The sequence below is a fragment of the Cervus elaphus genome, chromosome 15 (assembly GCF_910594005.1).
Source record: "Cervus elaphus chromosome 15, mCerEla1.1, whole genome shotgun sequence".
In the NCBI taxonomy this organism is placed as follows: Eukaryota; Metazoa; Chordata; class Mammalia; order Artiodactyla; family Cervidae; genus Cervus; species Cervus elaphus.
This window is the reverse complement of record NC_057829.1, coordinates 8,091,832-8,119,449: the sequence shown is the minus strand read 5'-3', so window position 1 is coordinate 8,119,449 and position 27,618 is coordinate 8,091,832. Positions and strand designations below refer to the sequence as shown.

Below are 27,618 nucleotides of genomic sequence, written 5' to 3'. Positions count from 1 at the left end.
GTCTGCAGCCTCGCTCCATTTGTTCGGACCTGTCCCAGGACGCACCACGACTCTCAGCCCCATCTCTGTTCGGCTTAAGGCACCAGATCGCCTTCACCTGCTGCCACCGCGTTCCAGACAACAGTGGAGAACAGTATAGAGTCTCCCAGCCTGACCTTGGGCTTCATTTAAACTTTCTCGAAAACCTCTCGCAGCCCGGGGCTGGCTCGCCTCCCGGGACATAAGGGTGAGGCGCACCCAAAGAGGTGGAGCGCGAGCCTCGGGGGCGGCGGAACCCAAATGGGTGGGGCCGGCCCAGGTGGGGTGGGGCCGGCCCTGGAGTTAGGGCGGCCCCTGGATGCGCCGCAGGCCCTGGTGGGAGGGGGACAGAGCTGGAGGGGGCGGGCCCAGGAGAAGGCGGGCCCTGGGGGCGGAGCAGGCCCTGGCGGTGGTGCAGGCCCTGGGGGCGGGGCGGACACAGGGTGAGGGGCGGGCCCCGTGAGGTGGGGCGGGCCCTGGAGGTAGGGCGGCCCCTGGATGCGCGAAGGGCCCCGGTGGGGGGCGGGACAGGCCCCGAGGGGGCGGGCCCGGGAGACGGCGGCTCCTGGAGGCGGGGTGGGCCCTGGTCGGAGAGGGAAACAGGCCCGGAGGGGGCGGGCCCAGACGGCCGCGGACCCGGAGGGCGGGGCAGGCCCTGAGGTCGGTGAAGGCTTTGGGGGCGGGCCGGGCCGGGAGGGGGCGGGACGGACCCGGGTGGGACGGGGCGGGATGGGCCGGGAGGGGGCGGGACGGACCCGGGAAGGGAGGGACGGGCCAGGAGGGGGTGGGCTCAGGCGGCTGCTAGGCCGAACGTGCCGCAGGCCGGCCGCAGGCCCAGCGCGCCACCATGGAGCGGCAGGGCCGGCGGCCGCGGGGACCGCCGCAGCAGCAGAGACAGCAGAGGAGGAACGGGGGCTGAAGCCGGGGCCTCCGGGTAGTGGGCCAGTGAACCCTCAGTCGTCCTTGAGCCCAGACTCCCGTTCCCTGCCTTTCTGGGCGCCGGCGGTGACCCCGCTGGACGATGCGCGCCCCGGGCCGCCCGGGAGGCTGAGTCCGCCGCCCGGTTCTCGCCCCTCGCCACCACCCACCATGGCCTGGCCCGGCGCCGAGGGCGCGGCTGACCGGCCGGGATCCCCGGCCTGGGGCGCCCCCACCGGCTCCGCGTCGTCTTCGTCCGCCTCCTCCGGCGGCTCGGCCTCGGCAGGAGCTGGGCTGTGGGCCGCGCTCTACGACTACGAGGCGCGCGGCGAGGACGAGCTGAGCCTGCGCCGCGGCCAGCTGGTGGAGGTGCTGTCCCAGGACGCCGCCGTGTCGGGCGACGAGGGCTGGTGGGCCGGCCAGGTGCAGCGGCGCCTCGGCATCTTCCCTGCCAACTACGTGGCGCCTTGCCGCGCGGCCGCCCACCCCGCGCCGCCGCCCGCCACACCGCCGCCGCCGCGGCCCGGCTCGCCCGTGCACGTCGACTTCGAGCGGCTGGAACTCAAGGAGCTCATCGGCGCCGGCGGTTTCGGGCAGGTGTACCGCGCCACCTGGCAGGGCCAGGAGGTGGCGGTGAAGGCGGCGCGCTGCGACCCGGAGCAGGACGCGGCGGCGGCGGCCGAGAGCGTTCGGCGGGAGGCCCGGCTCTTCTCCATGCTGCGGCACCCCAACATCCTCGAGCTGCGCGGCGTGTGCCTGCGGCAGCCACACCTCTGCCTGGTGCTCGAGTTTGCCCGCGGCGGAGCGCTCAACCGCGCGCTGGCCGCCGCCAGTGCGACCCCGGACCCCCGCGCGCCCTCCCCGCGCTGCGCGCGCCGCATCCCCCCGCACGTGCTGGTCAACTGGGCCGTGCAGATCGCGCGGGGCATGCTTTACCTGCACGAGGAGGCGATGGTGCCCATCCTTCACCGGGACCTCAAGTCCAGCAACAGTGAGTGGGGACGGCGGGGCGGCGGGATGGGGGAGAGGAAGACGCCGTTGCGCCAGGCGCAGTCCACCTGGATGGGCTAGTTGACCTCCGGACTCTCGAAAAGCCCCCTGCGCAGACTTTCGAGGGCGCAGAGGTCCATTTGCACCCGGGTTACTTGCTTTGGAGCAGGTGACCCACTTTGCTTTGTGGCTTTTAGGTGTTTTTTTTTTTTTTTCTTTTAATTCAGATCAGACTTGCTTGCAAACCACACAGTTGTAGAAGATCTGGACTTTGGAAACCTCATAGTGCTGTTTGGCCTTTAGGTACACTAACTAGTTCGTTTGGATAGAACTTCGCCAACTGAGGCCTTTCTGGAAACCCATGCCCCCCCCCCCCCCGCCCCCGTTTTGTCTAGTGGCCTTCATCAACCTGCCCTTTCCTTCAGCTTTACAAGCACTGTATTGAAGTCTCTTCTTTACCACTTTCAATATGGCTTCGTGTCCTTTGACGTCTCCAAAGTATTTTCATTCAGATGTCTCTGCCCGTGAAGTATGATTTCATTATTGCTTCAGTGGCTTGTGTGTTAGGGAATTGTCTCCAGACCAGAAACACCATTTTGTGCCATCATGCACATTTGGGTTGATTTAAGAGCAAGTTCATTTTCCTTGTGCAGGTACTTGAAATCTAGAAAATCTGGCCTGTATCATTCACTTTGTTTATAAATCAAAGTGCGTTTTACAGATGTCGATTAAGAACTGACAAAGGAACTCAGCCCAAATCCTATTAAATTTCATCATATAAAAGAGCTACTAGAATTAGCTGTTTAAAGTTTGATCTTCGGTATTGAAGATCTCTTCACAGTCTTAGAATGAGGTAAAATCTCATGAAAGATTAAAGGATGCAGCCAGAACTGGTGTTGGCCTACCACAGCTGCATGTGTTTCAACCTTGTAAAACCTGCTAGGACAGGAGCTGAGGCAAATGGAAACATTGCCCTTCTGCTCTGCAAGACAGAAGAGTGACAGGAAGAAATGATATATTTGTTGTATGTTTATGTAGACTTTTTCTCCTATTCAAAATCCTAGAGCAATGTACCTGAAAATGACTAATGTAGCATTTCGGAACTGTAAATAATATGAGTGTTGGTAACTACAAATAAGCATTGGATTTTTTTTTTAATCTTATGACTTCTGTTGGTCCCCATGTCTTACAATTTAGATTGTAGCTGCTTGAGTGACAGGAACAAATTCTAACAAAATATGGGCTAGAAAAGTGGCAGGGGTGTTATGCGCCCTCAGAGTCCTGAAAGAGGCTGCATGAGGCCACTTACTTACTTTTGGACTGTGTTGCAGTAAAGACATAGCACAATTTCAGATGGACTAATCTTTGTAACTGCTTAACACCTGACAGTCTTTGTTACCAATTCGAGCTTGTTGCCTAAACTATGCTTTTACTGAAAGAAAGGTTTAACCTGCTGCCAAAGAACATGACCTGTGTGTCCCAGAAGCCCTACCCCTAGGGAAACCCACAAGCCTTTGTCTGCTGAGAGTTTTCTGCAGAACCAGATATTTTAAGGATGGCAGCAGCATCCTGCTCTTTCTGGCTCCTGGCAGTTGCTGTAGTTGTGATAGGCATGGAACCTGGCATCCTACAAACTTACTCTGCTGCCGGACGTCAAATCACCAACACCGGCAAGCAGTTTGGGTTGGACTGATCCTTAGACCCAGAAATTAAAGGGTCTGTAACTCTTACTTTTGCATTATGCTTAGGCTGTTCGGTTAGCTTGTAATAACGCTTAAGGTCCATACGACCTGTTCACAGAGGCAGAGCATGTCTGCCAGTGGTGGTAAAAGCGCAGAAGGGCAGGTTAACCCATGCTCCAGTGTATAAATTGAAAACTTTTAAAGTGCTAATACTATTAAATAGTGAAAAGAAACAGCATGACCTCGGAATAATAAAATGGTTAAAAATTTTTTATTGACACCAGAAAAACTTGTACCGTGGAACAAGTAGCTTACTGTGTCTCAGGGAGATATTATGTAATCTGAAGGTGATTATAGGCTGCAATTTAGTTTTTGAAAGACTTTTCACCCTCAGAGTAAGTTGCCAAACTTCCTGGAGCATTTTAATTTCTGTAATTGTTAGGCAGAGTGGCATTATCGCACTTTTAAAATGACTTAATTGGCTAGGTCACTTGCCTAGCCAAATATTTGTTACGATATGACCACTTTTACAGTTTTTAACTGTAATTTCTATGATATAAGCATTTTGAATGGGGCCTAAAAGGTGCAGAGCAGGGTCTAGCACATTGTCTTATCTTGGCTCTGGTATTATTTATTCAATGAATTAATGCAGGTCCCTGGGAACCCTCTTGTGATATATGAAGCCGTAACTTCTTGTTGAGACTTTTCAGTACAGCACAGACTCTATTACATTATGTTTTGTTTGACTCTATTGGATATTTGCTAATGGTGGTAGTGAGTTAATGATAATGTAAACAAGGTTTTAAAAAATCAATGTTGAATTTTAATTTTACTCTTTAGTCTGCTCTTGTAACAAAGAGCCAGAATACAACTACTTGGACCCGAGCTAGTAGAAATTATTGTCTTAAAACAAATGTTTAAATTTATCAAACTAAGACATGGCTCTTGATATATTTTCTTTTTTTTCTCATCAGTCTTTTTTTTTTTTTTTTTAAGTCCTGTCATATCATTCTGAGACAATGTTTGTTGAAATAAAAACCAATCTTGTGATGTACAAGCAATTTTATCCCTTTTTCAAGAGACAGCAAAAGATTCAAAGTTGAGCCAAATGAGCAAGTTTTAAGCATCATTTATGTTGTTGAAATATGCTAGGCCCTGTCACTCCCAGATGCAAAGTAAATAGAAAATGCTTTGCTAAATCTGTGTACCACAACTAGAAAGCAATACAAGGCAACCTTGGGTTACTGTGAAAAGGACCAGTTTTATATGCACTCAGAGAAGAGAAAAACCATTGTGGGCTGGAACTCATTTATTCCACAGAGTTTGATGGCCCACCCTCTACCAGGAACTTCTAGCCCCCGGGATATAGTGTGAAAGCAGATGGTAAAGTGTTCCCCCAGCACAGGACTTAAGTCTCATAGGGAAGATAAATGGCAGTCATGCAAGTATCAGTAAGTGCTGTCAAGAAAAGAAAGCATGATGAGGGGTGGAGAGTGAGGATGCTAATCAGACGGGGTGGTCAAGGGCAGCCACTCCGAGGAAGTGACACGGAGACCTGGAGAAGGGGCAGAGGACGCAGAAATGAGCCTGATTGTTGGAGGACTGGGAAGAAGGCGGGCCGGAGGGCTGGAGCAGAGAGTAGAAGAGAGGTGCAGGCTGGGGGTGGCTTGCAGGCCCCTGATCCACATGGGGGTTCACTCTGAGCACCATCCATCAGTCCAAAGCCTCCGGGCATTTTGTGCAGAGGAGGGGCATGATCGAATGCCTGTGTTTATAAGATCACTCTGAAGACTGGACTAGGAACTGGCCTGAGTGAAGACTGGGAAATTGTTCAGGCCAGAGAAAGCATTGGTTTGGCTGAGCAATGGAAGTGGTTTTCAGGGAAGTCACCAAGAAGGAGTGAAAAGAAAATAGTACAATATGTGAATTGCTGAGGAGGGTTTGAATTATTAGAATTTAGTCTTAAGTGTTTTGTTTGTTCTGACATAGTTCAGGATAGAAAGAAGGATTACATGGCATAATTTATGGTTCCTTTTTTACTAATGTTGCTTACTGTTTTCTACCTTTTTTTTTTTTAAGCAGAAAATAAACGTTGCGTGAGAAACTGAGCCACAGACCTTGTAGCTGCTTATTTGTGTACTTTTTCTTTCAGTGATTAGGTATCTTTTATCCTGATTTTTTTTTTTTTAGCCTCCTGGGAATAATTATTGTATATTATTATCTACAAGGACATCTGCAGTCTATAAATAGACATAGTTATATTTATTATGAAATGCAATTTAGAGCTCTTACTAAAACTACAAAAGGAGTCTAATTTTTTTTTTTTTTCGCTTTTCTCATTAGTGCAGTGTAAATAAAGGAGCTATTTGAGAAAATTATAGCCAGCATGATCTCCAAATAAGGTGCTTACAAAGCTCATAAGAGTGGTTTGGAGGAGCTATTAATTATGCTATTATCAGTTGAGAGACGTGCGTCTTCTCCCTTCTCTCGTCTGTTCTTTTACTCCAGACATGCAGCTTCATGCCGTGGCCTCTTCCTGTTCTAGGGGTTCAGGGAGATCAGTTCAGAGAGTCCAGTGCTGACAGAGAGCTGTCTGCTTCTGAAACAAAATTGACTAGAGATATATCTTTGAAAGAATGGCAATCAAAATGGGTCTTGATTTTGATCAGGCATGTCTTCCCCTTCCATTTTTATGCTTGCTTGTTGGAAAATAAATAGTCCACTTCTGATTTCTTTTTTAAATAGTTGTGAGTAATTTAGTGCTAATGATCATTTTATGGGTTTTCTGGTGGCTCAGACGGTAAAGAATCTGCCTGCAATGTTGGGAGACCTGGGTTTGATCTCTGGGTTGGGAAGATCTCATGCAGGAGGGCATGGCAACCCACTCCAATATTCTGGCCTAAAGAATTACATGGACTGTACAGTCCATGGGGTCACAAAGAGTCAGACATGACTGACTGACTTTCACTTTTCACATTATGCTCATTTTATAAGGTACATCTCAGATCGTTTTGTAGTCGTTGTCAAGTGTATCAAAGCATGGGAAAGAAAGCAGAGATAGGAGATCTCCTCCATCATTTCAGAAGGCCATCTGCAAGTCCCGCTTTCCCACACTGGCATGTGAGGGTTGGACTGTTCTAGAACTGTGCAGTACCAGCAGGAGCCTTGGCTTTGAGGTCAGACCTGGGTTTGAATATTGGTGTCCTCTACGAGCTGTGTGACCTTGGGCAAGTTATATAACCTCACTGAGCCTGAAAGTCTTGATTTCTGATACTGTCTACTGAATTCCTGTCTTGGAGATGGAGAGGAACCTGTAGGGGAAAAATCTAGTTTTGTTTTTTTTTTCAATCCTTCATAGGCAATTGGGTACATTCTACATGAAAGCAGATGTTTTTTTAGTGAACAGTTAGGAGTCAGGTATGGCTAGAATGAAAAGCAGACAGTGGCTTTTGTTGAGAAGGAGACTGGTGTTTAGCTTGTGGCCAGTTAGCCTGGCCTTGAATGCCACGCCAAGAGTTGTGGACTGTCTAACGGCAAAAGCAAGCCATGGACAGTTTTGAGGAGGAAAGAGCTCTGACAAACATCTACAAAGAAAAGTATATAACCTTAGGGTAATTTGCTTTATGACTATATCTATCAATACCCACTATTATTAGTGGGTCAGGAATAAAAAATAAAATACTTAGACATCAGTTTGGCATAAATTGTTTATCATCTATGGCCAGAACCTAATTTTTATAATCCTTATTTATTTAGTCAGCTGATACAGGGCACTTTCTCCCTCTGACTCACCAGTGTTAGAAAATAATGACCAGATTTACTATGTCAGGCTGATGATTTTAACTTTGAATTTCAGTGTGACTTCCCAAACTCTCTGTGGTACTTGAGGGGCTCCCACAAGGTAGAAATACCTTGATGAAGGAATTTTAGGGGGCAGAAGGAAGGGTTCCTGGGGAGGCTGGGAGAACTGTGATGGCTTTATTTTGGAGCCTAAAACTTATATTTGTACAACTGACCCCAAAGCAGCAAGGATTTAGTTAGCTCTGACTCCACTTCTCACAAGCAGTGGGCTCATGGACTGAAACTTTCTGAACAGGGTAGTGTGAGGATCACTGAGAGAGTGTACCCCTGCGGTCAGCACACTTTCCTCTGTAGGTCCAGATAGTAAATGTGTTAGCTCTGCAGGCCCTGTAGTTCCTGTTGCAACTATTCAGCTCTCCAGTTTGGACCACAGGATGTAGTTCCCAGACTTCTGTATATGTCAGAGTACTTAATAAACTGTAAGCTGCAATCTAAGTGTAAGCTGGTGACTATACTTATTTCTGTGTATGATTTAGAAACACTTTGAGTGCTTTAAATAGTTCCTAACTTGCTTGTGTGTGCACTCTTTGATACCTGAAAGCTTTCCACAGTTCTTTATAACCCAAGGACATTGTTATTTCTGCAGAATATAGTGCCATGTTATCACGCGTTTATTCATTTTAGTTGGGGGTAAGAGTCTTCATCATTTCATTGCCTCCCTTGGTCCAGGCCAGCCAGCTATACAAGGAAACAGTCCCGCGCTCTGTTCCCTGCAGGAATGCTGCCCTCCGCACACTGTGCAAGTCTGCTTGTAACTTGGGCTGATAAGTTGAGGGTCAGGGAGAAGGCATGAAGTATTCAATTGCTGTTTTAACTGTTTCACTGCAGAGTTCATTGGACTTCCCTGGTGGTTCAGACGGTAAAGAATCTACCTGCAATGCGGGAGACCTGGGTTTGATCCCAGGGTTGGGAAGATCCTCTGGAGGAGGGCTTGGCAACCCACTCCAGTGTTCTTGCCTGGAGAATCCCATGGACAGAGGTCTCTGGTGGGCTGTAGTCCATGGGGTCACAGAGAGTCGGACACGACAGCAACTAAGCGCAGCAGCAGAATTCATTACTGGGACGTTTTTTATGCTTTTTGAAAAAGAGCGAATCACATGCCATTTGGGAAGAGTGTCTTGACTACATATAGGAGGTTTGAGTTATTGTTGGCTTAATTGACTTTCAAGAGTTACTTTGTTTCAGGTTGTTTGCAAATATTGACTCACATAATATCAACTATATTACTTTCTGTTTACTAACTTATTCATGTAGGATATTGCGGCAGATTCCTCCCTCATGAGTTTTCTTTGTTCCGTACCTTGACAAAATACGGAAAATGTTCAGCGGAAAATGTTCAGCCGATAGAGTGAGCTGCTGTTTCACACACAATGAAATGTAAGAAGTTTTCTCACTGAAACTGAATATTGTGTGTGTCTATGGTGGTAAGCGCCATGTGAAGTCACGATATTTAGCTGCTCACGTGTCCGGAACTTGCAGCGGTCTCTCTCCTTGTATATAGTGGGCTGACTCATTCATCACACCATTTGGTGGCTGCACTGCATGCCAGGGATGCTTCAGGCTCTGGGTAGTCAGTGGTGAGCAAAGTAGAGAGCAAGTGCTTCCCCTCCTGGAAGTTACATGCCAGTGGGCAGTGTGGGCGTTAGAGGGTAAATGGTGAAAGATGTAGTATGGTGGAGGGTGGCAATGCTTAGTGCAGGAGTACCAGGTCACTTCAGTCTTTGCAGCCCAGTGGACTGTAGCCCGCCAGGCTCCCCTGTCCACGGGATTCTCCAGGCAAGAGTACCGGAGTGGGTGGCCGTGCCCTCCTCCAGGGGATCTTCCTGACCCAGGGATCAAACCCACTCTTAGTCTCCTGCATTGGCAGATGGGTTCTTTACCATTAACGCCACCTAGGAAGCCCAATGCTTAGTAGAAAAACTAAAAGTTGTAAAGGAAGGTTGAAATCTTGGAGTGAGCAGCTAAAGATTAGCGTGTGGTTAAGAAAGGCCATCCAGAAAAGGAAGCAAAACCTGAAGAAGTAGGAAAGCGGATCACCTGGAGAAACAAGCTCTGGTTGAAAAACAGAAATCTCTCCCCAGAGCAGGAGCCTGCTGTGACAGGAGAGGCCTGGAAGGGAATCATGGGGCACCCGGGAGAGAGGGGTTGGCCCCTGGAAAGTTTTTGAACCAAGGCCTGGGCTCTGAGTGACATTGCGGCAGGTCACACAGTCTGCAGTTTTGAGAACCCTCGAGGAACTAGGGTGGAAGTGATCACTTGGGAGTCAGCAACACGTCCGTGGCATGTGAAGCCCTGAGAGTGGCTGACATTGTCTGGGGACTGAGTGCCAAGAGGAAAGACCAGGGGTCTGAGGGCTGAGCCCTGGAGGTCACCAGGGATTAGAGGCCCTGCAGAGAGGGAGGAACCAGAAAAAGGAGCAGCTGGTAAAGGAATGAAAGTGACAGAGTGTGAGAGTGTTGTGACACTTGGGGGCCAGAGAAGAACAGGGTTCAGGGGAGAACGATCAACCGCGTCAGTTGCAGCTGATGGGTCAATATCCAAATAACTACTTTGCTATCATCATTTCTAAAGCAGTCTGTGCTGTTTTAGGAGGAACAGGTGCATTGGTTATCCATACTCAGCAGCTGCCTTAACATGAAAAGGTTCATCTTCTTCCTGCTCCTTCTTCCCCTTATAGTAGTCACTCATTTAGCAACTGTTTATTGAGTATATAGAAATGGTAGTTGCTGTGCAGTAGAAATAAATGAATACAATGAGTTAGGTGCACATTCTCTCCTCCAGGTGCTTATAATTTAATTAGAGATGAGACCAGCAAGTGAGATAAGTGTAATGGGAGTGGCACAGCTTAAGTGCCTTAGAAATGCAGAGAACATCTATGACGTCCTGAGGGAAGGCACCCAGGGGGACATGGTATTTACAGGCTCGTATAATAAGGACTTCCCTGATGGCTTAGCTGGTACAGTGTCTGCCTACAATGTGGGAGACTCGGGTTCAATCCCTGGGTCAGGAAGATCCTCTGGAGAAGGAAATGGCAACCCACTCCAGTACTCTTGCCTGGAAAATCCCATGGATGGAGGAGCCTGGTAGGCTACAGTGCATGGGGTCGCAAAGAGTCGTCCACGACTGAGCAACTAAACTAAACTTTCGTAATATGGGAGCAGGGAGAGAGTGGCAAAGCTGTTCATTTTTGATTTTTTGGTTTATTACTAGAAGGGGAAATTGAGATGCCAAAGGCCAGTGGGACCTGATGGCCGTCTCACAGTAGGTGCTGCAGCGAGAATCCAGGGCTGGAGCTGGGCTGCGTCCATGGGAAGTGGAGGCCAGGCGTGGTTTTGTGGAGGGTGCAAGGGGGAGGCAGTCCACACGGCTGGCACCAGGAGCAAGGAGACGCTAATGTAATGTCATGTTTTTTAGAAGTGGCCTTTAATGTACGGAAATTTTAGGGTGTAGGATTCCTTTTGGAAAGTCCAGGAAGAGCTGAAAAGACATAGAGATGAGATTGAGGAGGGACTTGAAGACCAACATGAAGGCCTCCAGAGACTGGTGAGTGAATAAGTACTACAGGTGTGGGAATGGATGGAAGAAACGTGAGAAAGTTCAGCGCTATTTGGTAAACTTAGAAAGTTATCATTTTTTCCCCTGGAAATGAATGGCTGATTGTTTTCAGACTTGAAATTCACAGAGTAACATTACTGTCTTAGGCTGAGAGGTGGTGTTTTGTTAATATATTCTTTCACACTGGTGCTTTCCTCAATTGATTTCTTTCTTACAGACTTTTTTTTTTTTATAACATAGTCCTAGTTAAAGGTTAATTGAAATGAACCTATTTGACTCAGATGGAATTTGGACTGGCACTCCCATAAATGGTGAGGAAATAGAATGGATACATTGTAATTGCTTTGAAAAATATATACATTATATACTATAATTCAGAAAATACCAAAGTGAAACTTCAAAGGAGCTGGAAAAAATCAAGTGCCTCATGGTTGAATAAGTAGACAAAACACAGGTTGTAAAGGCTGATTGTTCAAGAATGGGGCTAACAGGGGTCAAAAATCTTTACTGAAGTCGCATAAAAAGGGGCTCAAACATTCGTCGCTGGGTTGCTAGCAAGAATTGACTACTTTCTGTGGCCCAGAAATTGATGTGCCCGCTTCATGCATGGTTGTTCCTTGGGGTCCTCTTCCTGGCAGTGGGCAGGAAGCGGAAGCACCGCAGCCTGCCCTCCGCTGAAACCTGGCCAGGTGCCCGGTCACGTTACCTGTCGGGACACTGGCTATTTTTGGTTTCGGTCATTTTGCCCAAAAGATAAGGAATTTGAAGAATTCTGCTGAACACCTCTGAAACAGAATCCAGAACAATGGGCCTTTCATGGAACTCTAAACGTTTGACATTCAGAGTGTTATTTTAACTTGTTTTCTGTTAGTTCAAAGCTTCTGTGGAAACCTCGGGCTCCAGGTGGGAGCAGGTGTTTCAAAGCTGCCAATGCAGTGGCTGCTAATAGTGCATTCTGCCATGGCATTGCTTTAGAAATGCAATCCTCTTTAAATATTGAGTGTTTACTTCTCACTGGTAGTTCTGCCTTTATTTTAGAGTTGCCTTTCTGAGGTTTTTTGCTTCTAAGGGCTGTCAGGCATTACTTGGGGCCTGAGGATGTGGATTGGTTATAAGGCCCATTTTAATCAAGGCATCCTCATGCCTTCCTGTTTGGAAGTTTATCAGAAGGAGGAGATAAAATATGTGAAAATGTCTTGGAAAACACAGTTATATAGAACTGCCAGCCAACTCAACCATTAATGTAGAGTCTTGTATGGTGTAAGGATATCATCATTTAAAAGTGAAAGTAGTGTGTATTATGAGGGGGAAAACATCATACAGCTGATAAAGTAGCTTTGTGTGTGTGTGTGTTGGCCGCTCAGTCATGTCCGACTCTTTGCGACCCCACGGACTATAGCCCGCCAGGTTTCTCTCTCCATGGAATTCTCCAGGCAAGAATACTGGAGCATATTGCCATTCCCTTCTCCAGAGGAACTTCCCAACCCAGGGATCAAACCCCAGTCTCCTGCATCGCAGGCAGATTCCTTACTGTTTGAGCCACAGGGAAGTCTCTGTGGCTAATTACCTATTTTTTGTTTCTGTGGTTCAAGTATACAGGATTTTAAAGGATCAAATATTGATTTTTTTCTTGATATTTATGCGGAATTAGCACTGAGAAATAAATATACCTTAAGTTGACATGGAAGAAAGGAAAATTCAAAAATTAACAAAGTGAAATTTCTGATTATTCTGTTCCCTTTTTGTAACTGGTAGCATTATTAGTAACAAGGAAGACTGGGTTGCTAGCAAGAATTGTCTGTTTCTGTGGCCCAGAATTTGGTGTGCCCACTTTGTGCCCGGTCATTCAGATGCATGCTCTTCAGATGGGATCTGAAGCCTGGCCCCGTATGGTACCGTATGATCTGGGTTACATTTCTAACTATGACCTGGAAACTGTAAATTCCAGACTGTCACAGAATGGCATGAAGGTCCAATGAGATATGAAACGGAGACAACTCGACATAGAAGAGGATTAGTTAGTGGGAGATAATTTTCTTATTATAACTGGTGATATTAATAATTATCATTAATGAAAACTATTCTATTGAGTGTTTGGTGTATGAGGTACTGCCTTAGGTGGTGTTGGGGGGATGGAAGGGGGTCCTTGCTCTCTGCATATTAGTTAGAAGTTCTAGGGGAGGGAACATTACATGCAACAGTATTTATTCAGAATTGGCAACTTGTATAATCAGTCTCCCTTCAGCTAGCTCATGTTGCATTAACTCTGTGACTTCAGTGACTGTCTAAATTGATGACACAAATGTGAATACATTACAAAGTGAAATTTCAAGCCTTGCAAAGTGATAGGATTTCCTGACATCCATGAAAGTGATATTGAAGATTTGCTAAAAATGCTTTCAAACCCATTGATCACTGGTATATGTGGATACATGTATGTGTAATCCTTACGAAACGCTTACTGTGTTTCAGACATGGTTCTGAGCACTGTGTGTCTTCATTTGTTCCTCCCTACAACCCCATGACGTTCACATTATCATAATTCCCGTGACAGACAGCAATCAGAGGCAGAGTCCAAACCGAGCAGTCTGCCCTGCACGCATGCTTCTGTCGTGATGCCTCGGGGCTGCCCTGAGATCACGTGGTAATTATCCAATGGCAGGAAATCAGAAAGGACGACAGCGGGCTCCTGAATACAAGCAGATTTCCAAGGGGTCGAGAAAGCGGTTGTGAAAAATTTATAACCGCTGTCAACTGAGCAATGCTGGCCGTAGTTAGGACCATGGACCCAGGGGTCAGACAGCCTGAACCTTGAATGGCATTGCTCCTTAGCTCCGTGACCTTGGACGGATTACTCAGCATCTCTGTGTCTCAGTTTCCTTATCTAGCAAGTACAGGTGATAAATAATATCCACCTATAGCACTCTGGTGGGGGTTATCTGATTAAAATACCCGTTAAGTGTACCGGACAGAATGTGCTCCATCAACGCTGATTATTCCTATAACATTTGGGAAAGTGCTTCCCCTTTTCCACAGATCAAACATGAAGAATGTCTTATGCTCGTTTCCAGTTTTGTTTGGATAATTTATTTTAAGAAGTCTCCCATGCTTGTTCATTTTTGTCCTTTTAAGAGTTAGTGCCTAGTTTAAATAATGACAAAAGTGTTGTTAAAGAATAAAAGGCTTTTCAAAAAAAATTCAGTTAATTTATTCATTTTTAAATGAAACAAAGGTGAATATTTTTAATGATAAAAGGTGCAGTTTATAAAGAAGATGGACATCATAAATCATTAGACACCTAATAACAAAGAAAGATACATAAAACAAAAATCAGAAGAAATATAAGGGAAAAGAACAAAATACATAATCATAGTGAGACATATTAACATTTCTCTGAGAATATTTTATCAAGTGCAGAAAAAATAAGAATAGGAGCATCTTGAATGATGTCATTAATAATTTAAATATAGTAGATTAATATATTTAATTAATTTATATTAATCTTGTATCCTGCACAAATATATTTAAAATTTTGTATCTCATATGTTGTTATTAGATGTCCATAGGACATTTAGAAAAACTGGCAAAAAAGATTAAAATAGACTTTTTCATGTTATTTTTCAAGGTGAAACCTGAATAATAACTCCCCCTACACACACACAGACATATACTCTATTAACTCTGAAATTTGGGTTACTGTTTGATTGGATTCACTGTGTTGCTCACTTTTTTTCCAGTACTAATTATCTTCTGATCGTGAAGACCTATCTCTTGCGATTTTTGTGAGGATTAAATGAAATAACGCCTGTAAAGTACAGGGAATATATAGTGAATATTGACAGTTACCAATGACTCTTATGGACTGGTTATTATTTCTGTTAGATGGGAACTGGCCTGGGCAAAGGATAAACATGAGAATGGGCATGTTTTGTTCATTTCACCTGTAAACACCATGCACCTGTGCTGAATCAGACACCACAGAGTGGTTCCATGCGGGTGAGCACGAACGTACACGTTTCTTACTGTCTTTCTGCTCTCCTGCCATGCCCACCACACACACTCTCTCCCTCACTCACACACTCACTGTGTCACACTTACTGTCTCAGCGCTCACAGTAGTGGAGGCATCAAGTAAGTGCAAACACAGCGGTACGTGGCGCCTCGCAGAGCTGTCACCAAAACACAGAGGTCACGTGAGTGTGGAGGACGTGATGCTTCCTGACTTGGGGTATCTGGAAGATGTCACTGAGCAGATACTGCTTGGGCTGGAGGAGCAGCCAGCCTGGCTGGAGCGGAGGAAGCTTATCCGTAGAGGAACCGGGCATGGTTTGAATGTAGCTTGCTGTGTGAATCTAGGGGCTGTGATTGCCCAGGTTTCAGAGTGTGGACATTATCCCTGAGTTATGGGGACTCATGGAATGTTTTAAAATGCAGGTTATTGGGGTATAATTTACATAGAGTAAAACTCACCCTCTGAGGGTTCACTTTGATGAGTTTTGACAGATACATATAATCCTGTGACCACCACCACCAAGAGAGAGAATTTGCACACCTTGGAAAAACTCTCCCATGAAGTGCTGCCCTCAGACCATTCCCTTCAGCCTCAGAGCTGCTGGTCTGATTTCTGTCCCCCTTCCAGGATGTCATACAAGATCACTGTATGAAACCTTTCATGTGGGGCTTCCTTCTGTTAGGGTAGTGGTTTTGAGAGTCGTCCCTGTTGTGACATGTATCGGTAGTTTATTCATGAGAGGCTTAAAAAGATAAAAAAGAGAAGGACTGTAATTTGGTGTGAGATGGTGGCAGGGTAGTGGGGGAGTGGCATCTGCAGGGCATTCAGTTCAGTTCAGTTGCTCAGTTGTGTCTGACTCTTTGCAACCCCATAGACTGCAGCACGCCAGGCCTCCCTGTCCATCCCAAACTCCCAAGATTTACTTAAACCCATGTCCATTGAGTCAGTAATGCCATCCAGCCATCTCATTCTCTGTTGTCCCCTTCTCCTCCTGCCTTCAATCTTTCCCAGCATCAGGGTCTTTACCAATGAGTCTGTTCTTTGCATCAGGTTGCCAAAGATTGGAGTTTCTGCTTCAGCATCAGTCCTTTCAATGAATATTCAGGACTGATTTCCTTTAGGATGGACTGATTGAATCTCCTTGCAGCTCAAGGGACTCTCAAGAGTCTTCTCCAACACCACAGATCAAAAGCATCAATTCTTCAGTGCTTAGCTTTCTTTATAGTCCAACTCTCACATCTATACATGACACTGGAAAAACCATAACCTTGACTAGATGGACCTTTGTTGGCAAAGTTATGTCTCTGTTTTTTAATACGCTGTCTCGGTTGGTCGGAGCTTTTCTTCCAAGGAGCAAGCGTCTTTTTTAATTTCATGTCTGTGGGGCACTAGGTTGAACTGGAATAACTGAGCTGCAGGCTAGAAGGAGGGTTTTAAGGAAGGAGCAAGGGGATAAGTTAGAAAACAGTAGGTTTAAACCATCCCTTTTGTAGCAAATGGGAAGGAGTCGCGTGGATATGCAGCTACATCAGATCCTCATGGAAAATAGTGGGACATTTCTGCTTGGTTATAGGCAGAGAAATCAGGGGAGAGAGGAACCCAAGGCTCTGGGAAGGGCGGGGCTGGGGGTGCACCTAGGCAGTGATGGGAAGCAGGGTTGTTTTAGCTTCTGCTACCTGAGTGTGGCAGACGGACACGACTGAAAAGACTTAGCGCACACGCACACACGTGAGAGCTCGGGGCAGCCCTGACCTCAGCTCAGCTCCTGGAAGCTGCTCTTGTAACTCTGCGTTTTGTCAGGGGGCTGGGGAGCCAGCATCTGGATAATGTTTCTTAGAAAGTTTTACTTTTTGCTGTATTCTGATCTCTGGGTAAAGCAATCCAATCTCATAAAATAACTTAATGGGTGAGCATGTCTATTCACATTTGGCAAACTTAAGATAATCTTTGATAATAATGATTTATGGTAATATGCCGTCTACTTGCAATACTCTGATACATTCAGTAGAAAAGACTACATTTTTAGATCAGGACCTAAGTTCTTGGAAGAAAACCATGTATTATTTTCCTGTCACATAAACTTTCACAGACTTCTGATTCTCCCTGTGATATCTCAGTTAAATGTTTCCAGCCCCTAGAAATCATTTACTTTCTCATAAAGATGTTAAGCTGTGTTGTGTCTGGATTTTTTTAAACTTGTAACTTCAGGCACAAATGACCCACTAAAGGCTATGAAAAGCATGATGTATTAATAAGATAAAATGGTAAAATGCAGGTTTGTTCTCTTCACTGCTAACTGCAGTGAAGACTGTATTTTAAAAGCCACTGAAAAATTATAAAAATAAGCGAACACTCTCCCTTTGTTTTTCCCTTAGTTTTGCTCCTCGAGAAGATAGAGTATGATGACATCTGCAACAAGACACTGAAGATCACAGACTTTGGCTTGGCGAGAGAATGGCACAGGACCACCAGGATGAGCGCAGCGGGCACCTATGCCTGGATGGCCCCAGAAGTCATCAAGTCTTCCTTGTTTTCCAAGGGAAGCGACATCTGGAGGTGAGTAAGCATCATGCATTTTGCTCTTGCAGATGTTAGCGGAAACTGGTTGCTGCACTTCCATTAAATGAGTCCCAGGTGTTAGTTGCTTAGTCGTGTCCAACTTTTTGTGACCCCATGGACTGTAGCCCGCCAGGCTCCTCTGTCCATGGGATTCTCCAGACAAGAATACTGTAGTGGGTTGCCATTTCCTTCTCCAGGGGATCTTCCCGACCCAGAGAGCGAACCTGGGTCTTCTGCATTACAGGCAAATTCTTTGCCATGTGAGTCCCAAAGTATTGAATCATTCTGAGCATAATGGATAGTAAAGATGGTCCCCAGTTTGTGGTCATTCCGTTTAACAACTTTTTTGACTTTACAATGGTGCAAAAGTGGTATGCACTCTCTAAAAACTGTACTTGGGATTTTTTTTTTATCTTTCCCAGGCTAGTGACACATGGGCCAGTCCTCTCTTGTGAGGCCAGGCAAAGGCAGTGAGCTACAGCTCCCAGTCAGCCCCACCATCAGCGGGGGAAACAACCAATAATACACTTACAACCATTCTGGACCCAGATAACCACCCTGCTTTTCAGTTTTGGTATCAGATGCAATCAACTACACGAGGTAGTCAACACAAGACCAGCTTTAGGCTTTGCGTTAGATGATTTTGCCCAACTCTAGGTTGATGTAAGTGTTCTGAGCACTTTTAGAAAGACTAGGCTAAGCTTGGTCTTCCCAGGTGGTGCCGGTGGTAAAGAACCCGCTTGCCAGTGCAGGAGACAGAAGAGATGTGGGTTTGATCCCCAGGTTAGGAAGATCTCCTGGAGGAGGAGGGCACGGCAACCCACTGCAGTGTTCTTGCCTGGAGAGTCCCATGGATAGAGGAGCCTGGTGGGTACAGTCCATGGGGTTGCAGAGGGTCGGACAGGACTGCAGTGAGAACGCAGCATGCACGGGCTAGCCTTCTGTGATGTTAGGTGTATTCAGTGTATTTTCAGCTTACTATGGAGTTATCCAGATGTGACCTCATTGGAAGTTGAGGAAGATCTGTTTGGGGCTTTTTGAAGGTTTTGTGGTTTTGATCACGTTAGTTATAATCATGCTGGAATGGGTAACTTGAGATTTTGATTGTTCTAGGACTTCCATTTGATAGGAGAATCTTATTAAATCTGAGGTTTGATTAAAACTGGTTATAGTTTGAGTCAACAGTAATGTCATTTTGTAAGACCTGTCGGTAAATAAACATAAATCTCACTTTAAGCAACATTTTGATTCCTCATGACTCACACACAGAATGTTAGCGTGGAAGGAGTTTGAAGAAAAAATTTAGATCAGCTCCTTCATTTTATAGATTGAATCATCTAAAGATTAAAGCTTCTGGTTTGGGAATGGAGAGCTGGACCAAAGTGGGATCCCAGGTTATCTGAATTTTCCATTCAACTTTGTCTCCTTAGGGAGTGAAGACACCATCCATGCCAGAACAACACAGAGAGCAACAGAACAACTCTGTTTATACTTAAAATGCACCAGGAGCTTACTGGTCTTCACTTAAGGCTCATAAAATGCTGTGTGACTAATATTAAAACTCCAGGATTTTTTTTTAATTGTTGTTGTTTTAACAGCTTTACTGAGATATAATTCACACATCATACAAACTATTGAATTCGCCAGTTTAAACTGTGCAATTTCATGGCTTTTAGCATATTAATAGAGTTGTGCACCTTCATCACCACAATTTAGAACATTTTCATAATCCATTAAAGAAATCCTATTAAAGGTAGCCATCTCCCTCAAAACCTCATCCCTCCCAGCCCAAGGCAATCATGAATCTATGTTTTGTATCTTTAGATTTGCTTATTCTGGACATTTTGTATAAATGGAATTATGTAATATGCGGTCCTCTGAGTGGCTTTTCAGTTGGCGTATTTTCAAGGTTCATGTCATAGAATGTGTCAGAACTTCATTCTTATCTATTGTTGAATAATATTCCATTGGACGGATAATACCACATTTTCTTGTCCATTTACCAGTTGATGGCATTGGGGCTGTTTCAACTTATTGACGAAATCTGAATAATGCTGCTATGGGCATCTGTGAAAAAGTTCTTGTGAAGACATGAGTTTTCCTTCTCTTGGATAGGAGTGAAATTGCTGGGTCACAGGGTAATTTTATAGTTAATCATTTGAGGAACTGCCAGACTGTTTTCCACCAATCCTCATTCCTACCAGCAGTGTATAAATAAGGCCTTCTAACTTAATTGTTATACTTACGACTTTTAAGAAATTTATCGCCTGTGCCAGGGGTTCTATAGCGTCTTTGGGCCGTTCTGAGAAATACAAAAGCTTGGGCCTCACCCCTTACTTAATGAGTTATACTGTGGTGATAGAGCCTGAGCACATGTGTCTTTATAAAATATTAGATGTGTTGTTCTTGACTTAATCACAGTAATTTTCTGAACATATAATGCCAAAATACCTAAGTGAAGTAGGTGATTGTTTTAAGAAATTATACTTCAAGACTCTGAAAACTCATAAAATGTACCATAAATCAATTTTACATTCTGAATAATTACTTAACACTATAACCATTTTACTCATTGTGTGCCTTTTAAAATAAACTATGTAATTATAAGTTATACAAATGCTGTGCAATCTACATAAATGCTTTATAGCAACCTCACTGACTATAAACATAGAATCAAGAAGTAGGAAAAAAAGAATTTCTAAAATCAGTCACAGTCTGGGTCTTAAAGTCCAGACACTCGTGGAGAGGAATTCCCTCAAAATCTGTTCTTTTCTCAGTTGTATAATATAAGCTTGGTTGTCTGATTTTCAGTAGAAGCATCTAATCAGAAGAGGGGAGAAGGATGCTAAGCTGGTAAAAAAGAAAAAAGAACAAAAACAGCAGTTGAGAACAGAGTAGGCGACAGGAGCGAAAGAGCATGAAATGTATGAAAAAGACCAGAGCCTACTGACCTCTGTAGCCACCTGGTGTGGAGCCAGACGTCCGCACACATCTCCAGAACGCACCGATGTGTTAAAGCAGAGTCCTAGGTGTCAGGATGTGGAAGGCAGGGCAGGCTGTCCCTCTGAACTACACAGACCTTTGCTTTAGAACCTCCTTTGTAATATTCCCATAAAAATAATTGCATTCAAGAAGCATTGCCCTGGTCTGTGGGGCTGGTATTATATATGTACACCAGTGTATTTAGTGATCGTCCTCTCTGCCTCTGCCCTCCTTACCAGTTACTACTCTACGAGATAACTTTGACAGATATTATCACTGAACTTTTACTGTGACTCCTGTGATTACCCCAGTTTCACACTGACAGGTTTAGACATTTCCCCAGAATTGTAAAACTAATGAATAGCACACTCTGATCCATGGCTTAAGAGCCACGTTTCTGCCACCGCAGCCCTTAATCATTAGACCACTGTGTTCTCAGCAGAGGGCTTTTTATGCTATATCCCACTGAGTTTCAGAGAGCAGAAAAATATGCATTATGCTTTAGAAATTGTCCCATAGAAATAGTCCCCCCCCCCTTTTTTTTTTCCAGATTGGTTCTTACCAGATTACTTTGCTCTGGAAAAATGACCTATCCTAAATTATTCATTCTCTGAAACTTCCAAGAGGCAAAGTTGTGCTGTTATTGTTTTAATTGTTATTTTCTATTGAGAATAGCAAGGAAGCTTCTTTGAATTTAGGCAGTTTTCGGTTATTCTAAGAATTTTTTGGTCTTATGCTCTGAAATGATTTTTGTTGATTGAACTGTAAATTAAGTTTACTTACTCTTGAAATTAAGTGTGTGTCTCTGCTAATGCATCATAATACAGATAATTTTTAAGAAACTAAGCAGATAGCCTTTGAAAAATCCTGTTTACAACTTAATTACTAATACTTATAACATTATATAACCTAGAAGTACTGCACTGTATATTCCTTTTATTAAAAAATGTAAAGCAGTGCTTTGAGAGGGTAGGGCAGATATCCCTAATACTTCATCAGTGATTCAAGGTCAGCTCAAGGCCGTGTGAGTGGAGACACAGTCAGCAGAGAGTCAGCCCCGCAGCTCAGCCCCAGGCCTGCTGCCTCCAGGTCCAGGAGCCTTTCAGTGCTGCCCTCTTACCCCTCCTGGTGGAGAAGGGGCCCTGGACTCAGGCCCTCCAGACGGAAGCACCTCTGCTCCTGGGCCAGCAGCACATCAGCTGGAGGACCTGTGAGCCCCACTTGAGTAGGCACATTCTGTTGTTTCTATGTCCCTTTCTGAATGTTTCCAGTGTAGTCTGGAGTCCAGTGGGCACTAGTGGAGAGACCTATAAAGGCAGTGGTCATGGCCAGGATGACCTGCACCAGGGCTCCAGAGTCTCTCTGCAGACCAGCTCTTCTTCACAGAGGGCTTTTTGTATTTGTGATGCTGTGAATCACTGTATCTCTTAAGATCAGGAGATAATCAAATGAGACTCAGAAATCAGTTCCAACACACAGTTAAATGGCTTTTATTGCTTCTGAGCTGTTTTGCCTTTGCTTAGGCATATTTTACTGCCTTCTGTCTGCTGTCTTTAAAACTATGCTCAAATATCATATATAAGCAGCAAACAGAAGAAATGAGAAGTTACTTCTTTAAATTTCAAACTTTTATCTGTTCCTGGTAACTGGCAAGCCTCTGCCAAAATGTTATGCTTGCCTGCAAGTATCCCACTTCACTAGAGTCATATTGAACACTGGCCTTCCCCCTATCTCTTTGGAGCAGTTTTTCAGAGCTATCTGAAATGCAGTCTCCTGGGCTATAGTCCTCATTATGCCCCAAAATAAAACTTAACTCACACAAACACAAAAAAATTCAAACTTTTTTTAACTTAAAGTTAATGAAGTTTGAAAAGATTAGAAAAGTGAATAGCACTGTACTTCTTATGTTAATAGTGGTGGTTTAGTCGTTAAGTCATGTCCAACTCTGACAACCCCATGGACCGTAGCCTGCCAGTTTCCTCTGTCCATGGGATTCTCCAGGCAAGGATACTGGAGTGGGTTGCCATTTCCTTCTCCAGGGGATCTTTCTAACCCAGGAATCGAACCCTGATCTGCACTGCAGGCAGATTCCTTACGGACTGAGCTACAAGGGAAGCCCCTTATGTTAGTAGAGCTTAAAGCAAATATGCTCCTTCCTTATAGGCTAATTTCTTTTGCATTTCAACATTTTTTTGAATTTTTTAATTGAAGGATAATTGCTGTACTCAATTTTGTGGTTTTCTGTCATACATCAACAAGAATTATCCATAGGTACAAAGCTGTGTCCTCTCCCCATGCTTATGTGTTTTAAAGTCAGGTGAGTGTCAAGAGTGACTGATGTTCTATGTAATGAAACAAAAGATAATCTGAATGCACTTTATATTCTGAAAAAAGATGACTTTCCTGGTGGCTCAGTGGTAAAGAATCTGCCTGCCAATGCAAGAAATGCAGGTTTGAGCCCTGGGACAGGAAGATCCCCTGGAGAGGGAAATGGCAACCCACTCCAGTATTCTTGCCTGGGAAATCCCATGGACAGAGGAACCTGATGGGCTACAGTCCATGAGGTCACAAAAAGTCCGACATGACTTAGCAACTAAGCAACAACAACAAAGAGAAACTGAGGTTCTGATTGGTTTTGTAGAAGAGAATAAATATGTACAATGTTCAAGGCTTATTTCTATGCTGCCCTGTACTGCCTTGAACTGGGCCAACTTACAGTCTCTACTATGGATGTGAACTGAAACTTGGTCCTTCAGCTTCATTTAAAAATTCATTTCGATATCCTTCTACTGTGTGTTTGCTGGTTCTTGTATGTAATTTCATTTGCCCTTGAACTGAAGCAGCAGTGACTCAGCTGGTAAAGAATCCACCTGCAATGCAAGAGACGATCCCTGGGTTGGGAAGATCCCCTGGAGGAGGGATATGCTACCCATCCCAGTACTCTTGCCTGGAGAATCCCCATGGACAGAGGAGCCTGGCGGGCCACAGTCCGTGGGGTCGCAGAGAGTAGACACGACCGAGTGACTCGGCACAGCACAGCACACGCCTGCATGGCATCTGCTGATGCTTTGAAGAGCTTGGCTGCTGCGGCTGTTCCTTGTTTTTCTTTCTCCTTTCACTTTACCTCCCTCGGTTATAAAAAAGATGTGTCATGTCCTCCCAGCAGGCGCAGGGAGGCTCACAGGATTCCTTTGTCCGTTACTAGTAGGCATCACATCTCCTAAATATAAAGGGAGAGGCAGAGAGAAGCAATTTCAAAAACCTGCTTTAAAACAGCATGTTTGGACTTCAGTCCGTGCTGTATAGCATGAGATTCAGTAGGGCTGGAATCTTCAGTGTCCTGAAGATCCTCAGATGTGGAAAAAATGAGACAGAAGGACAAACATCAGAACAACCACATTGCTCTTTATGTGTGGCCTGGTTCATGTTTTCCAGTCTCTCACTCGTGTCCAATTCTGCGATCCCACGAACTGCAACACACCAGGCCCTCCTGTCCTCACCATCTCCCAAAGTTCGCTCAAACCCATGTCCATTGAGTCGGTGATGCCATCCAACCATCTCATCCTCTGTCATCCCCGTCTCCTGCCCTCAATCTTTCCCAGCATCAGGGTCTTTTCCAATATGTCATCTCAACAGTATGAAAAGGCCTGGTTCTGGACACTGTTTAATTCAGTCATGTACTGCTTTTAAGCTTTCCTATCCACTAAGTAGTTTCAATTCCTCAGAAGAAGGCATAACGGATTTCTGGAAGGAGAGGAGTTGCATATGTTTGGAATGTTAAGTGGAAGAACCTACCTCTCACGTTGGGATAAGGGCCGCTGTGGGCTTTGCTGGAAGAGAAGATTATTAGGAGCTGGGTGAAGGCACTGATATGTTTCTTCCATTGACTGTGTCGTGAGGAAGAAAACCCCATCTAACTTTATGAAAACTCTCCCTCCCAGCTATGGAGTGGTGCTGTGGGAGCTGCTCACCGGAGAGGTGCCCTACCGTGGCATCGACGGCCTGGCTGTGGCCTACGGGGTGGCGGTCAACAAGCTCACCCTGCCCATCCCCTCCACCTGCCCCGAGCCGTTTGCCAGGCTCATGAAAGGTATTTGGGCGTCTCTGTCTCTGTGTGTCTGTGGGATCAAGGGAGTCACTCATTAGGACATCTGTACATGAAACAGGTGACTGATGAGAACCTACTATACAGCACAGGTACTCCTCTCAGCGCCCTGTGGCGACCTAACTGGGAAGGAAATCCAGAAATGAGGGGACGCGTGTGTCTGTGTAGCAGCCGAGCACACACGTAGCTGATTCACTTTGCCACGTAGCAGAAGCTCACACACATTTGTGAAGCAGCTGCACTCCAACAAATATTCTAAAAAAGAGAACATCTGCATATTTTTTTAACCGAAAGGGTACTTTCTGTAATTATAATTTTCAAACGATTTTAAATAATTATGCTGTTTTAAGAAAAACAAATCATGTCTTTGATCTCAGATGTCAGATTAAGTTTTGATGAACTAAGTAACTTAAAAACAATCCAGTTTAATAATAACTCATTTATACCAAAATTCAGTTGAATGGTAATAAATTTTTCATCAAATACACTAGTGGAGTTCAAAGGCAATATTGATTTGGCTTCATGTGTGCTATTTTTGATTCTTCCTAATGATCAATAATCCTTTACAGTCTCAGCTGACATGGTTTTGCCATGACCTTATCTATTTTGGTCTTATCTTTTTAAAAACTGTTAGGTAACTCTTTTTGTGGGCAGTAAGTTACCTTACTTGGAACCTCTCTTGTGACTATAACATTTCAGAGACCTAGGTTTTCTTGGATTGACTTTTAGAACTCTGAAACTGTCAGTCACGTGATGAGGGCAGCTTAGGCGAGATAGAGTTCATGGTAAGGCAGAGGAAGCACACATCCGTATACTGATGTCAAGTCATGCAGACAACAAGAGCCTTATCTAATAGTAATTATTTCACAGGCTGCTGACACAGGCATGGTGTAAAATAAAATTTTCAAAATCATTATCAACTGATGTTTAAAATCTTGAACAGACCCTGTCAACACAGGCTGACAATCTGAACCATGTGGAGAAATGGACTTACCATGATTCTTATTTATTTTAGAATGCTGGCAACAAGACCCTCACATTCGACCATCTTTTGCCTTAATTCTTGAACAACTGACTGAAATTGAAAAGGCAGTTATGACTGAAATGCCTCAAGAGTCCTTTCATTCCATGCAAGATGACTGGAAACTGGAAATTCAACAAATGTTTGATGAGTTGAGAACAAAGGAAAAGGTCAGTGATAAATATTAACTGCATAACATGCTCACACTCATGAAGATTATGTAGAACATGAGGCAAGAACCACTAGACTAAACCACTAAACCATTATTTAAAAATATTTTCACACATCAATATTTGTTGATTCTTTCCTTCCAGTTAAAACAAAACAGAACTGTACTCTAAAGGTATAACTGGAAAAGAAATAACCTTTTACTAAAGGTTATTAAAGGAATTTTATTAAAGGAATTTTCAAATATTAAAAAAAACTTTAAAAAGGAGAAAGAATGACATACTAAACCCTTTGTGTGCATCAACCAGCTTCAATAATTGTCGAAAGATTGTCACTTTGTTAATTTCTTTTTCTATCATCATGTTTTTTTTAAACTGGAATATTTTAAAGTAAAACCTAGACTCTTGTCATTTTACCTTTAAATACTTCAGAATGCATCTCTGATGGGTAAGAATTTTAAAAACATTTTTCTTGCCATCATTATCTTTAAAAATAACAGTAGTTCCTTGATACCATGTAAGATTCCATATTCAGATGTCACAGTTTGTCTGAAAGATGTCTTCTTACAGTTGATTGGTGCAAATCAGAATTTAAACATGGGCTACATGTTTTCCATAAGGTCCTTCAAAACTTCTTTTATGCTAGTTCCCCCTTCTTCCCCCTCCTTTTGTCTTTAAAGCATTACTTTGTTGAAGAAAGTGGAAAATTGTATAAAAACTTTTGAACTTTTTAATATGATGAGTGAGGCTCTAGGTGTATGCATTTTAAGAGAAGGAAAATAATAAACTCGAGCGTTAACTAAGCTGAAGCTGTGTGTATGCTAACTACATACACAGTGTAAAGCAGGCGAGCAGAAACACACCTAATAGGAAGGCAGACGAGTGGGGAAGTGACTTCCCGACTGTCAGCAGCCCCCAGAAGCCTGCAGGTTTGGGGGGTGTTGTGTTTCAGTGGCAGTACTTACTCTTTAAAAGCTATTTTTCTAATACTTTAGCATTTGGATGACTCAGAGTTTCTCTTGGTTGTCTGAGGTGTATAATTGTTCAACAGATTAAATTCTTCTCTTGTGCATAGAAACCTGGAATATTAAGCCCATGAATCAAGGGAATTTGGACGTGGTCAAGCAGGAGATGGCAAGAGTGGACATCGACATCTTAGGAATCAATGAACTAAAATGGACAGGAAAGGGTGAATTTGATTCACATAACCATTATCTCTACTACTGTAGGCATATATATATATATATGTATGTTAGTCACTCAGTCATGTCTGACTCTTTGCAACCCCATGGACTGTAGCCCACCAGGCCCCTCTGCCCATGGAATTCTCCAGGCAAGAATACTGGAGTGGGGTTGCCATTTCCTTCTCCAGGGGATCTTCACAACCCAGGGATCAAACCCACGTCTCCCGCATTGCAGGCAGATTCTCTACCAGCTGAGCCACCAGGGGGCCACCCTTAAAAGAAATGGAGCAGCCCTTGTAGTCAACAGGAGAGTCCAAAATGCAGCACTTGGTTGCAGTCTCAAAAATGACAGAATGATATCGGTTCGTTTCCAAGGCAAACCATTCAATATCACAGTAATCCAAGTCTATGCCCTGATCTCTAATGCTGAAGAAGCTGAAGTTGAACAGTTCTATGAAGACCTACAAGAGCTTTTAGAGCTAACATAAAAAAAGATGTCCTTTTCATTACAGGGGGCTGGGATGCAAAAGTAGGAAAGAGATACCTGGAGTAACAGGCAAGTCTG

The 27,618-nt window shown here is 44.4% G+C and overlaps 1 protein-coding gene across 1 annotated transcript in view; it reads left to right on the top strand.

The window, feature by feature from the left end:
- The first annotated feature begins 733 nt into the window (after nt 1–733).
- Nucleotides 734–27,618, top strand: part of MAP3K21 (mitogen-activated protein kinase kinase kinase 21) — a 56,013-nt gene continuing 29,128 nt past the window's right edge. Inside the window, exons 1-4 of the mRNA XM_043926225.1 lie at nt 734–1,927; nt 17,411–17,591; nt 24,518–24,666; nt 25,697–25,872. Coding sequence (XP_043782160.1) covers nt 748–1,927; nt 17,411–17,591; nt 24,518–24,666; nt 25,697–25,872 — 1,686 coding nt within the window. The 5' untranslated portion in view covers nt 734–747. The remainder of the gene's footprint in view (nt 1,928–17,410; nt 17,592–24,517; nt 24,667–25,696; nt 25,873–27,618) is intronic.